This window comes from Gallinula chloropus (assembly GCF_964237585.1).
Source record: "Gallinula chloropus genome assembly, chromosome: 4".
Taxonomy (NCBI): Eukaryota; Metazoa; Chordata; class Aves; order Gruiformes; family Rallidae; genus Gallinula; species Gallinula chloropus.
Genome location: NC_140088.1, coordinates 78,262,062 through 78,276,896, shown reverse-complemented (window position 1 = coordinate 78,276,896; position 14,835 = coordinate 78,262,062). Strand labels below are relative to the sequence as shown.

General features: G+C 39.8%; 1 protein-coding gene across 1 annotated transcript in view; it reads left to right on the top strand.

Moving 5' to 3' along the window:
• The window catches only part of DCHS2 (dachsous cadherin-related 2), a gene marked incomplete at both ends in the record, with an annotated part of 109,813 nt that overhangs the window by 37,399 nt on the left and 57,579 nt on the right, over positions 1-14,835 (top strand). The window contains one exon of the mRNA XM_084263614.1: positions 9,434-9,625. Coding sequence (XP_084119740.1) covers positions 9,434-9,625 — 192 coding nt within the window. The remainder of the gene's footprint in view (positions 1-9,433; positions 9,626-14,835) is intronic.

The window sequence follows — 14,835 nt, the reverse complement described above, 5'->3', positions numbered from 1 at the left end:
ATTGATGTAGTGTTCATAGTAAGGCATTCTAATGGGTAAAACATCCTAAGAAACAAGATAGCCAGTACCTTGAGTCATGTTAAATGTAATTTTTCAATAATTCCTGCTACCAGAAGTTAAAACATGACCAGTGCAAGAAGATTAAAATAACATGATCTGTACAAAATATTTCTTTGTGTGAGAGATATTCTAGATTATTAAACCCATGACTCCTTGCTTTGTGCAATTAGCACAGTATACAGAAATTCCTGTGCTCTGCTGTTGCTTGGCAGAAGCACTAAGACTTGGAGCTCTGTAGCATACTAAAGTTAATGAATAAAAATGGATTTGTACTTAAACTCTTAACAGTGCATAGCAAGGTTTTAGCATGTTATAAAGTCTAAAATTATAGCTGGGTATGTGAGCTGCATTAATGAGTGGATGGAAGCTCCTTTTACTGAAAAGTCAGGGTCTTGATTAAATGAGGTTTTAGTCCTGCAAATATTTGCTAGTTGCTATGAAGATTAGTTTTCCTTCCTCAGAAATATGTTCTGGTTTCATTTCTGTTCTTCCAGTTTACATAGACAATAAAAATAAATTATGTTCTATTTGGTTATATTTGCATGATAAGAAGGAAAGCAATGTGTAACACAGACACTGATAAAGTAAATGGTCCTTCTAACAGACATTTTTTGGTGCTGGAACCTATACTTCCTGCTCCCAAAACACATAGGAGTGAATTGAAGCTTTGGCTAACATCAGAGCAGCAAACTGAAATGCCATGTTCTTCCTGGGTCTGGACTTGGCTTGCTGGCTGATTCTGGGTTTTCAGAATGGAAGCACAAAGCCATAATGTACTTACGCTGTCTTCTCCTACGGACATGTTTCATCTTTCTTGCTTTCTGTAGACTAACTGAAAGCATGAATCAAAGATACATCAATATTTTTGTTGGCAGGTTTGTTCACTGTCATCAGTTATATCCATAGAAGAGCAGAGAAGGCAAAAAGCTAAAATCTCATAATCATTCATCAAGGAAAATGTTTCCATTTGTTTATGTGTCTCAGATACAGAATGTTACCCAAAAATCAATGAGTTATTAAAAAGATAAAAATTAGCATGATTTTCTGTAAGAGATTCATACCTGAGATGGGGTTTGTCTGACCTGATTTTAAAACCTTGGTTTTTGTTATGGCACCTGTAAGCAAAAAAAAATGCAGGTAGACACAAAAAGCATTTGCTGACCCTTTTCATAACTGTTTGAAATGTCATAACCAAAAAGCCATATCATAATTGGGAAACACAGTGCTTGCTTGAGGTCACAATGAGCAGTGCGTTCCCCATGCTGTCACTGAGCACATAACTGAGCATCTTGTACGATATTTTCCACCTCCCAGCTAAGGAAGAGGAGTTGTATTCTCTCTTGTTCAGTTCTGTCTAGTGGACTGTAGGGAACTCAGCTGGGAAAAAAAGAGTAATTTTCTGGCCCTTTGTTAGAAGGGTGTGGGGGTATTTTTGTTGGTTGCATTTTTGAAGGGTTGAGGGGATGAGGAGTGGTATGGTTGTGTTGATGCCAAAGATGCTGTGAGTACAGAGGGAACAAGTGGAGTGGGAGCAGGAATGAGGCCTCTTCCTTTCCAAATGGAGTGGCATGGCTACAATGTACCTCTTGTTTTCTAGGTGGTATTTTTCTGGGACTAACCTCCCCATGTACCATCTAAGGAGCCTGAATACTTGATTATATACTTGACATCTTTAGTGTGGGAATTATGAGGAGTCTCTTGACACCCACATATGTTTATGTCCAGCTATCTCTCTCTGCTTGTGTTCAGATTTCTGTACTTCTAATGTATAAGTGGTTGAGATTTAATTATGAATATTTCTGATGGGACTTCGAAGAAGCAGTTATAAACACCTTTGAAAAACGAGGACAGATCTGGGAGTGACGTGAGGGAATCAGTATCTGCCGTGGGAGAAGTTACCAAGGTCATGTCTGTGTAGTGCTCACTGTCAGTTGTTCAGCAATGGCAGTTTCTGTGCTATAGGAGGTGGAAAGAATGCAGAAGGATGGACATTAGTCAAGTCTGTTGACCTGATGAGCACCGTGGGGACACTTTGTATCGGAGCAAGGGTGAGGACTAAAGATTTTACTACCCTTTGGCTTTTGGAGTATGTGGTGCTTATGATGGTTGGCAAAGTGAGTGTCAGTACCAGTTGAATGTTCAGATCAAATTCCAGATGTGGGTTTGTGGCTTCCCAAATAGGGCATAGTTTGAGGTCAGGGAGCTGGGTTTTTTTTTTCTGTAGTCACTGCAAGTTGTTGTTCAAGGACAGGCTAATCAGTCATCAGGCAGATAGTTCCTGTTCTTGAAGTCAAGGCTCATGCCTTCAGGATTTAGGGAAGTAGATCTACAATGCACAGAAACAGGACTAAAGCTACTTCTGTAAACCTGTGGTACCAGGGTGATGGGCAGTGAGCAATCATGTTGAGACAGATGGATAAAAATCCAGAGAAGTAACGTATTTATTAAAGCTCTTCTTGGATTTGACATCAGCATTATTATCCACACTGCATCAGTCAGCTATGAGGTGGCAGTTAGTGGTTTGTATCTTATATACTATTTTCTTGCCAAGCAGGATTATAATTGAGGGCACTAACTTAATGACATCTGATGATGTGTGTTCCTATAGCAAAGCATGTGCTAATCTCCTAGGCACAGTTACACCCAAATATCTCTCTCCTGAGAGTGTAAGCTACCCATAATTATATTACCAGTACTTCTACAATGTTGTTTTACTGACACGTAGATGTTTTTCCGAAATACTGGTAATCAGTTGGTGGTTGGGTTGCCTGCATGTTGCCTGGTGTCCTTCAGGTCTTTAATTGGAAGGGTACTGGATCTTGGGTTGCTGATGTCTGCAGGACAGGACCATGCTTACACCATTCACCAGCAGTATAACTCTATCATCAAACTACTTCCTTGCAGTTTCCTGGTAGTTTCTTGATATCTGTACCAGTCTGTTGCGTCCTGTCTTAGATTTTGATGATGAGCATTTTGAAGTAGCGGAGTAAGTTTTTCTTTACCCTACATTCTCTTAAAATGTACTACTGGCAATTAAGTTGGTTTTCATCATATCAGTAAAACTTAAAGAATTAAACACCCATTTTATGCACAAAATAAAAAACTGTCTTATGCTCTGACATTAAGGGTCTCCCAGATTTTATGAGCTGTGAAAGCTCATACATAGTTATCTTGCGTAGCTGAAATCAAATGGAGTAAATGAGACAAAATGTGTTACAGGAGCAATTCTTTGATTTAATTTTAAATCAATTTAAAATTGATTTAGTTTTTTTTTTTTTAGTCTCATTTAATTGCTGTCAGAGATGACCACTGTCATGAGTTGTTTGGCCAAACTGCCTGCTCTTTCCCATTGTACTATTCTGTCAATGCAAAAGCTATAAAATTAATTCTGGTCACCCATATGTGAAATTCAGTGTTGCAAAGCAGTCAGCTTTAAGGTTACGTATTCTAAATCCTAGAAATGGTCTTTGTGTAGGACAAAAAGTGCATGGCCCTGAATTTTTGATAGCACAATTAATAAGATTGTATTTTCTGATGTGGTTTGATGTAAACAGGCAATTTTTCCCATTTTTGCATATAATTTAAAATGGTTGCTCTGCTCTTCAGTATATATTCAGTAGTTATAAGCCAGGACATACTGTCTAGGAAATAAAGAAATCTAAAGCAACAGACAGGAATTCTATTTTAATCTGTTGAAATGGTTGACACTGATAAATGCTTGAGGATTTTGAAGCAGTGGAAACAAAAAAAAAATAAAATACAGACTTCTCTCTTAAAACTAATCAGTGGTTGCATAAGTGGTTCCCTTTATTTTGTCTAAGATAAACCCCTCCTTCCATATACAAATAAAGGTCATTTCTGCCCTTCCAACATTGTCTTAATTTGTCTCTTTAAAGTGACTATTTTTCTTTATCTTATACCATTTGATGTCCACCAGTTTCCACCATTTATTCTCTTATGCATTAGTCTGTTTAAGCATCACATTGATGGATCAGTTCTCCATAACATTCCTCTAGGTCCCCCTTTTTCCTCTTCCTGAGAGGATGTCTGCATTCTGCCCACTTATTACTTTTATTGGTAGTGTCAGCAGGGCAGAAGAAAATTTTTCTCTGACTGTTTGTGTATCGTCTAGACTGCAAATCTGACAAAAGTATGTAGGCTACAGAAAGCATGACTGACAGGAGAAGCATGGCTTTTCAAAGTGTTTCTTTGGTAAATACTTTGACCTGTCTTATTCTCATGTTCATGCTCCTCAGTAACATGCATCTTTCACTTAGTGTATAGGAAACATATTTAGTGAAAGAATGAGGGGGGCCTTATGAGTATAACCCTTCTTTTTTTACCCCCCTTTTAATTTCTCCTAGATCCCAATCTCATATTCAGCCTGCCTCTCAGAACAGAGGTGTTAAACCTTGGTACTGTCATGCCTCTCCCATCTCCAGGGCATGTAAATCCTTTCAGCTCTATCACCTCTGTGATATTGCTGACATACAACACTCTTGATCAATCCACTGTGAAAATTCCTGCTGTTGTCTTCATTTCCTCCTGTTTGGACTGCTGTAATTCACAGCTTTCAGGCACTTGACCACTGTAATGCTCTGTAGGATTGGTACTAGTGCAGTAGGCTGTCGTAACCCATCATGTTTTGGACGGTGTGTGGACAGATTTCTAAAATCTGTGGTGACTTGTTCCCTTCATCTGTATCAGAGAGCTTGAATTTGTTAGCATGTTTTCACTGGATTAGTCCTCCTAAATCAGCCTGCATCAACAGTGGCTAATTTTTCCTCTGACCTCAGGTGTAGTGCCATTCAACCTCACCTCTGTCTGCTACAATACATGTTTCATTGACTTTTATTCCCAGATCCTTCCCTCTTCAGATCAAAGATTCTATGGGCAAAGATGCTAGATGATTTTAGAAAAAAAAAAGACTCCAAAGTGGGTGGAAACTGAATGGATGAAGGACTTGAATAGGGAGAAAGATTGTATATTTATAAATTCAGAAAGTGAATGAACTCTTAGTTCTCCTGTCTGAGAGATGATTAAAGGCATTGAAGTTGGTCACAATTAGACCTTCAAATTTGTATTGCTTTGAACTGAAGCATTTTTATTTAAATTCATCATTCATTATTCCTTTGCATGTAGTGTTCAAAGTCTGAGAACTGCATAATTTACAAGAAAGGAAACAAGTTGTTGAACATAATGATCTAAACTTCTAACAATACCCTCGAATTTCACACCCATAATTAATAGTCTGCTCTCAATTGCAGGCATAGATGTTAGCGTTGGCACATGCAACTGCATGCAGGCACAAGGAGACAGAACCTTTCAGTAATATTACCCACATTAGATTTCAGGCACGAGAAATTGAAATACTTTTCTCATAAGGGCTAGGTGAATTACTGTTCCATAGCATCAAGGTGCTGGAATCTCAAGAGCACACTAGGATTATGTTTTATTATTTTTTTATGACAAATAGCAAAGTGCAAAGCTGGTAAAATAAATGTGTTGTAGAGATGATTGCTGTAAAGCATTGTCAAGGCCAGATCTTTGTTCCACTGAAATTGAGTGGGAGTTCTGCCTTTAACTTGCCTAGCTGAAGTGGTTGGATTGGAGTTAGGAGTAGCTACACATTGAACCCTGTGCTGCAGCCATGGGATGCAAACTGCAAGGGCATAAGAGGACCATGAAGGGTTCTGTGGGCACAGGGCTCCTGTGGAGGAGCTGTTTATTTGCAGGACAGAAACACTGAAATAATGGCCTTCAGTGCTGAGCACTCTGTTTTCAGGGGCAGAGGTACATTGGAGTATGTGGTGTAATTAGTGACAGTTATACTTCTGAAATACTGCAAATCCCAAGCATCCCATGCAGAAGTGAAGTCTACAGGGTGCTTAAAAAACTGCAAGATGCAAAAAAAAAAAAAAAAAGAAAGTTGTAATAACACATGTATCTTTAGGACTATCTATCACTTTAAAATTCTGATGGAAATAACTGATCTACAGTAAGTTTTAGCTTTATAATTTGCCTTGGCACTTTTATGTGTTTTCCCTTTCCTGACTTCTATGCTTTTCTGCCTTCCTAATCCATGTTTTCCCTCATTTGGTTTTAATTCAGGCTCAGTTCAGAATCTTAATGCCAAAACAATTCCTCTGTGGGCAAAGAAATTGGCATTTGATCAAGGAACTTCCTGGTCCTTAAGGCCATGTTTGTACTAGTAAGAGAAGCAGCCAAGTGCTGTTCCTGGGCCCTAAGACCAAATGACCTGGCACAGCTTGTGTCCACGTAGCTAAATTCATTTACATCCCCAAAACAGGATGACCTCATCTAGTCTTACCCTAGGAATAGTCCCTGGCCTGACCTGCTTGGTCTTCGTTAAAACTGTGCCTAAACCCATGCCAGGCATTAATCAGTGTGGGCTGTTGTGAGCAGGCCTTTGCCCTGCCTGTAGTTCATGTCTGTGGGTCTTACCTTTCCAACCTGGGCCAGATGCAGGTGATGGCTGACACATTTCTCTGTGAACTCTAATTTTTAACTCTCTGGCTTTACAATAATAAGGTTTCCAAAGCTCTGTTAAGGTCTTCAGGCATTGTATTTGCACAGGTAGGCCAATGGAAAACACAGGATTTACCATCTTCAATGAAGTAGAAAAAGAAACCCAATTAAGAAGAGAAATCTTTTCAATATCTCAAATAATGACAATTTAGAGAACTGAAAATACTGCCTCTCATATAAATTTGAGGGGTTTCCCCAATTTTTGTAAATTGAAGTGAAAATTTCCACAATACAACATGCTAGAGGAAAATCAAACCCAGCATAAATGTTATCAGAAATCTTGAGGCTGCACAATTGAAGACACAGTGTAGAAAACTATTCAGTTTCTCAAATACTTATTGAACCAATCCATCCCTTGTCTAGAGAGCAAGAGATCAGCACTCAAGCGTCTTGTTGACTTGACTTTTTTTGGCTGATGAAGCAGCACAGTTGTGTTGCGGTGCTAGTGTAGCCAGGCAGTGGTTTATTCCTTGGTCCCACTAGGCATGGAGGGTGCAGTGGGGGGGTCTCTGGGTCAGCCTAGGCTGCTCAGGTGTGCATCCAGTTGGGTCAGTCTGGGCAGGGAGCCTCTTCTAGTGCTGAATCATCTTAACAGCAAAAATGTAGTTCCTCAGGTCCAGCCAGTACCTCCTACAACTTCAGCTTGTGACTGGTGTTTCCCCATCTCCTGCCCTGCACCTGAGAAGAGAGCCTCGTGCTGTTTTTCCAGTAACCTTCTCTTGGGCACTGGGAGCAGGTTGTTGAATTTCCCTGAAACCTTCTCTTCTCCAGACTAAACAAGCCCAGTTCCCTTAGCTGCTCTTCACAGGGCATGTGTGTGTGGTAAGGACAAAACCTATTGCTGTAGAACCCTGTAAAATATTTTACTAAATGTGTATGTTAATATCTGTCCCTGTGCTTCAAGAGAAAGTGTTTTAATGTTAGAAAAACACTTTCAGGTTATGTTCTGTATTAAAACTTGTAATCACCTGGTGTTTTTAAAGAATTGAGGGGGGGTGTTATACTTTTTAGACTAATTGCTGCCTTATTCACACTTTCAGCTAAAGAGCATTGATGCCTGTAGTTTAATGCCTTGTGAGTCCTTTAAAACCCACCTGAGGGAAGGTGACGCAGCATGTTGAAAGTCACCCCACATTTTCACAGCCTTCTGAAAGCATTTTATGTACATCTAGCATACTGGTCTAGTATGAGCCAGTGGTAACACAAGAAGAGTAAGCATAACTTGAAAGGGCCCTGCTACAGCCTCTAACTGTCATCCATTTAGGTTTTCTCCTGCCACCCATTTTCCTTGTCAGAAGGACATGATATGTGTGTGTACACATGTACTTCCCCCTTGAAGCTATGTTGTTGCAGAGGGATGTCACTCGGAAGGAACTCTTTCCTTAAAGTACTATTTACAACACTTGGAATTTACAGCAGAATTCACATCTCTTTTTAGATGTACTTAACGTACCTGAAAATAAAAGATGTTTGGCTTGTTTCTCAATCAGTAGTTAGTGACACATGAGACTACACTGACAGAGTAATTAAATCTCTCACAAGGACTTGCTGTAATGTGTGCATCTTACATGCACAGCACAAAGTGGTGGTCATTTTTAATGTGTTGGTTGAAGAGAGGACTGGACATTAAAATCTCTTTTAGTCCTTAACATCACAGAATCACTAGGTTGGTAAAGACCCTTAAGACCGAGTCCAGCTGTTCCCGTCCTATGCTAAACCATATCCCTTTTTTAAAACACACCCAGGGATGGTGATTCAACCCCCTCCCTGGGCAGCCTGTTCCAGGTCCTGACAACTTTCAGTGAAAATTTTTTTCCTAACATCCAATCTGACCCTGCCCTGGCACAGCTTTGTGCCATTTCCCCTTGTCCTATCTCCTGTCACCTGGCTGAAGAGACCACCGCCCACCCCTCTACAACCTCCCTTCAGGTAGACCCCTCAGCCTCCTCTTCTCCAGACTAAACGTCCCCAGCTCCCTCAGCCACTTCTCATATGATTTGCCCTCCAGCCCCTTCCCCAGCCTGGTTGCCCTTCTCTGGACTCACTCAAGGACCTTAATGTCCTTCTTGTAGTGAGGGGCCCAGAACTGGACACAGTACTTGAAGTGTGGCCTCATCAATGCCGAGTACTGGGGCACAATCATCTCCCTGGACCTACTGGCCACGCTATTTTTGATAGAAGCCAGTATGCCATTGGCCTTCCTCACCACCTGGGCACACTGCTGGTTCATATTCAGTTGGCAGTAACCCAAAACCCCCAGGTCCTTCTCTGCCTGACAGCTATCCAGTCAGTCTTGTATGGATTGCTGGCAGCAAGCCCTCTTTCAAATGCAATATAAAGTATAAATCTTTTAGAAAATACATTAGGTAAAAGTGTCTTGCATGTGTGATGTGATTTTCATAACACCTACCATCACTAGTAGAAAAAACCAAAAAAACAATGAAGGGAAAGTAGCTTAAGGTATGGCCTAGTAACGTGGCTTACTTAAAGTGTATGGCTCTTGCAGTCACAGGAAGTCCACCTGATTGCGATGATTATTGACAGATAAGCAAGTAATGTTACAGCCAAGGTCCAATCAATCTCATATGCTTGTTGCAATAATTACACTGTCAGTAGCTGAGTCGTCATTTTACAAACTGCAGACAGACAGCTTAGGTAGCAGAGTGTGGTTACATTTATTGTGTATATGCACACTTGCTTTTAAAACATGAACAGATATTTCTAAACACAAAGTGTAGATATTTCTAAACACAAAGTGTCAGTAACTTTTTGAATGAGTAATAGTTTTGCTGGTTTCATTTTTACCTCTGTTGTTTCCCTGCAGGTCAAGGCAACAGATGCAGATGCTGACCAGTTTGGTGAAATTGAGTATTCTCTTTATGATGGTTTCCATTACTATGAAAAATCCAAAGCCTTCCAGATTGACTCACGTACTGGTCAGATCTGTGTGTCCCAAGATATTGACAGAGAAGAAGATCCAACCACTTATGATCTGTTAGTAAAAGCTACTGATGGGGTAAGTTTTGTCATTTCATGCTGCTTGATTTGTGAATGCATTTGCAAATTTGGATGTGCCTATATACTTTAAAGGGAGAATGGAATATGTGAAAATTGCATGACTTTGAATAAAATATTTCATCCCTACAAAGGGCCAAATGTGAAACTTCATAAAACATAAAGTTTGACCAAAACTGATAAAATTGGCTGTACAATCCAAAATCACACCTAAACAACTTGCTAATAACCATTTTTAGGACATACTAGTCCCTGCTGATTTACCTCCTCCTCTTGGAAGTGATGAGCTCCAGGTTACCTCTCTTCCTTGCTTTCAAGATGGCAGCAGTAGTAATAAACCACAACCCAAAACTGTGTGGCAACTGTGGGTGCCAGTAAGTTGTCCTCAATAATCTTCCTCATCCTTTCTAGCCAGCTGGTGCCATTGCTGCTGCTGTGGCTGGGTACAGCCTCCCTGCAGCAGCATGTCTGAGAGTTTTCCCACTTTACAGGAGGAGCTGGTGCTTGGAAATGGGTATTAATGTTACAGCAGAGGCAGGGTAATTGTGTGTACTTGAAATAGTCCATTTCAGATCTCTGTTTGGCCAGGGGTATGAGGTGATGTTCACTGTGGTGAGAACACATAGACATGTCTGGGTGTAGATGCTTGGGTCTGCCAGGTGCCATGTAAGCGAGGATTTTGGTGACCTCTCTGCTGAAAAAGACTGTAAGAAAATAATTCCTGAGTTCGTTTTGCTATGAAAATACCTAAAAGGTATCAAAGGAGACCAGCCAGTTCTTTTTCTTAACTTTCTTCAGCTTTAAAAGTGAATTTGGAGGAGTCTGAAGAAAAAGAGGTTACTGGTTGGTTGCAAATGTTAACATTAAAATAATGACACTTTTTAAAACTTAGATTCATGTTATTCAGGTCACATTTTGCAGCACAACTTGAGCAGAAGAAGATTGAAGTTAAATTATTTCAGGCTACGTAATCATCATTTCGTACTTTGGTTATCAAGCTTGCATTTAAGATATTGTCCTAAGAATGTATAATACAATTTTTTTAAATGCAGTTGTGCTAGAAATACTGTATTTGTCATAAAAATGTCTGTGCTTTTTGTTACAGTATGCTGAAGAAACTTGGTGAACTGTGACTTCCATATTCATAAGTAGATGAACTTACATAGCTGCAGTTTGGTGCTTGGTGTTAACTGTTGCATTTTGAGAATGTAGTAGTTGAGGGTGTATCTGTGTGCTGTTGAAATTGGATATGTGTGAAATAGCTAAGCGAGTCATGTTTTTTCTCTAGGTATTGCCATTCAGGGTGCATTTCAGAGGCTACAGAATCATTCTCTTATGCTAATCCTGCCTTTAGCAGTGTGCCTTTTCTTCCCCATAGATTTCCTTTGAGGGGAAACAACTTTTCAAAAAATACTGTGAGAGTATTTTTTGTTTACATGTGCATGTTTATTTCCTGGCTCTATATTATTTGAATGTCTTATAATTTAAGCATGTTAGGATAGCATCTGTAACCTTCCCAGCAGAAATAAGTCTATGTGCCCTTTTTGGAGCTTCGCCGATTTCTGTGTTAAGTTCCTTTCCAGGAAAAAAATCATAGCATTCATCCAAGTACAGATTTCCTAGTCTTCAAGAATAAAGCACTTGGTATTAAAATGTATGAAAGCAGAAATGATGCTATAGTTCAGCACTTCTTTTTTTTCCTCTCACATAGATTTATTCTGTATAAATGTGAAGGACACATACATGTATCTGGAATATTGAGGTTAGCCTTTATTAATAAGGCTAAATAAGAACTGGACAATAGCAGTAAAATTCTGACAAGCTTCTTAGATATCCAGCCTGGTACAGAAGGTTATTATGAAATTGTTTCAGAAACAGGCATCAAAAAGCTTAATATATTTTTTTCATTAAATTATTATTCTAATGGTTAATATTTTATAAAACGTTAAAGGAAAACACCAATGCGTTGAAAATATGGACTGTGATTTTTTTAAATTGGTCTGTGATTTATCTCCTTTTAGGGACCTTGTGTTTTCAGAAGCTCGATAGTGGGGAGGGGGATTCGATTTTTGATTGCCTTGCCTGTGACAGGCAGGACTTGATCTTTTTGCTGCAACTGAGCACTTTGTAGATCTTATTGATTTCTCTTCTAAAAATTAGCTCATCTTCCACCTAAGTACTAAAGCATCTGAATTCAATATTATCAATTTTCAGTCTATGTGAACTTATGTTGAGCCACTTTCCACTTGTACAGCAGAATTGTAGTAGGATATTTTATCTCCTGGCTTTCCACTGCTGATTTTGATGGATTAAAGATGTTAGGTGTGGGGTTCAAAGTAGGGGCTGTGATCAGGGGAGAAATGTGTACAGAAAAGGTGGGAAATGCTGAGGGGTCACTGTTGGCAAAGGGGAGGGAGAGAGATAGAAGGGAAAGAAAATAATGAAGTTAATTACAAGTGAGGAGTGAAAGAATGTGTTTTCCAGGTGGTGCTCAGTTTATCTTACAGCAAAACTATCCATTTCCTCCACCTGTTCGTGCCTACTCCATTACATGGTTTTGAAGCTTGTTGGGCATGTTTATGTACTGTGTAGAAAGAGTAATGAGAGAACTGAAATGTCACACCAGAGCCCATGAAGAGGCAAGTGGAAAACAGGTTCTGTTAAACTGATGTTAAATAAACATCCTGTGAGAGCTCACAGGAGCACTCTCACTCATCAAGTGGGGACAAGACTGATCATAATGTTAGCATTAGCTTTTCAGCAGGCAGCACTGATTTTGGTCACAAAGTCACTAATTTCACACCACAGTTGGTGGTACTTCTTGAAATGTTTTTATATGAAAAGAAATTGTAATTATGGAGCTAGGTTTATAGAAAGGTGTTTGCACTGAATTCCACAGCATCTCCATCAAGCTGTCTCCTTGAGTCTCTGCCTGGACTGCCTCAGGCTGAGCGGCTCAAACAGTGAGGGTGACCGTCCTGTGATTCACGTGCCAGCTTTGCCAGGGACACCCCCTGTTCAAACTGCACCCGTCGTCCCAGCAGATGGTTTCATTAAGCATTTTGGGGAGGCTGGTGGGGTGTCTTTGAATTACATGTCAGCTGAAAATTTCTTATGTTAAAATTGAAAATTCTTTTTTTCTCGGGGGGGGATGGGGAAGAAAATCAGATGACTGGGGAAGAGAGACGCTTGAGAGATTTAGATGAGGCATCCTGTGAAATCAAGTCTTGCAAAAAAGGAAAATATGGAAAAATAGGAATTCTATAAAAGTATTTGCATGATTTCAAAGCAGTATAGTGGACAAAAGTACTACTTTTTCATTTTCTGTATCTGGAAATTGAGTTTTAATCCATCTGGCACTTTTTTGGTGTTTGCTTTCAAGATGTGACTGAAATGGACACTCTGTACGTTGTGACTGAAATGGACACTCTGTACGTTGTGAGTTTTTTGCTTATTTGCTTGGGAGACTCCAAACAGCCACATATGTGAATTTATGCTTCTTTTATGCTTGTTTTGTGTACTCCTGCCTTAAAGAGTCTTAATGTGATTTCATTTTCATATAGGAAACCTTTTTTGAACAGCACACACTCTTGTTGTTGTACAGTGGCAAATTCCATTGCCACGTATCATGCATAATTCAATCTTTTTGTTTATTCATTTGCATTTTTTATGCTGCATATCACCTCTCTCTCTCAACCAAACAACCAGAAATGCCTGCACAATCCAAAGAAATTTAACTGGAATAATATTAATTTAAATTCTGTCTACTGGCAAGTGTACTTTGTGCTTACAGACAAGAGTTGTCTGACCTTCAAACCCAAAATCTCAAAGCTGCACAGTCTTGGGGCTGGTGCATGATGAGGGGCATTCAGGAGCATCCAGCCTTGCCTTGGAGAGGAGCTGGCCCACACTTTTCTTCAAAAGGGAAAGTGTGTCCATGCTATAGGACAAACCCATGGAAATAATTTGTGCCAGGAAATGGTAGAAACAAGCAGCAGAATGTGTAGCCTCCCCAAACCCAGCAGCCCTTGGGCAGACGTAGCTGTCTGACCTGGGGATGCAGCATGGAGGGACACCATCCTGTCTGTCCATCTGCTAAACTGTGTCTGCCCTGTCCTCTGGTTACAAGCTGCTGGTGGACAGAGACACAACAGCACTGAGCTACAGGGAATGCCCAATTCAGATAGAGCACTCTAGAGATCTTGTGAGTGCTGCTACTGCAAGGGGCTTATGGACTTCTCTGTTGTGACAGCACCTCAGGCAGCAGGGAGGTGGTCTGTAGGCCTGCAGAACAGGTAGAGTCACATCAATGAAACAACCTGATAATGGTTTATTGAACCTTTACCAATGGCTATGTAGCAGCCGAGTACCTGAAGTCCTGGAATTCCCCATAAAAGACACAGGGATAATTCAGTTGATTAGTATTAATAAGACTTTCCATTACCGTTTTTTCTAGATTTCCATCTGTGTGAGGCTTTAGTATTTTTATCTTTTTCTGCAAAAGCTGTTTTGAAAACAAAAATCAGGTATTTTGTATGCTGAAAAATGCTTCAAGATCAGATGCTCTTGAAGAAACTAAACCTCAGAATTTTAAATACAGTGCTTTAGAATATATCATAAGTAGTATTTAGCTGCCTATACAAGTGCATCTGCTAATTATGAAGGTACAGTTATGTAGTAGGTTATCACACCTGTGTGCTCAAGATTGTCACTCATGGAATTTACTCAGGATTCTGTGCTTCCTTACACAGAAGGGTGTTACCACTTCTTGTTATAAAGCAGTTTTTCAAAATTCTGTTTAAATGCTTTGAGAATGTTTGCACAGGCAATTAAAGTGCATGTGTGAAAAGTTAAAAAATAAAAAGGTTTAGCTTTCAGTGTTGTGCATAAACCAAACTCTCTGTCAAAGAACGCTTTGCTAACGCTGCGTTATAGTATTGACTCCAATACTATGCCTGGGTTACTTCAAAACCACATAATTTGTGTTTAATTGTGTGTAATGACTTTCAAGGTCTGTTGCTTGGAATGGGAGCTTTGACAGAGTTAAGAACAAGTAGCTAAACAGTTTGCCTCAACAGTGGAAGTAGCTCTTATTTCATGAAGGCGGATTTCATTTTTTTAAAAAAGAACAAAAAGAAACAGGCATAATTCCCAATTTGGCATGATGAGGGAAGTGGAAAGAAAAGGCCAGGCTTGGGCTTCGAGGCTGAA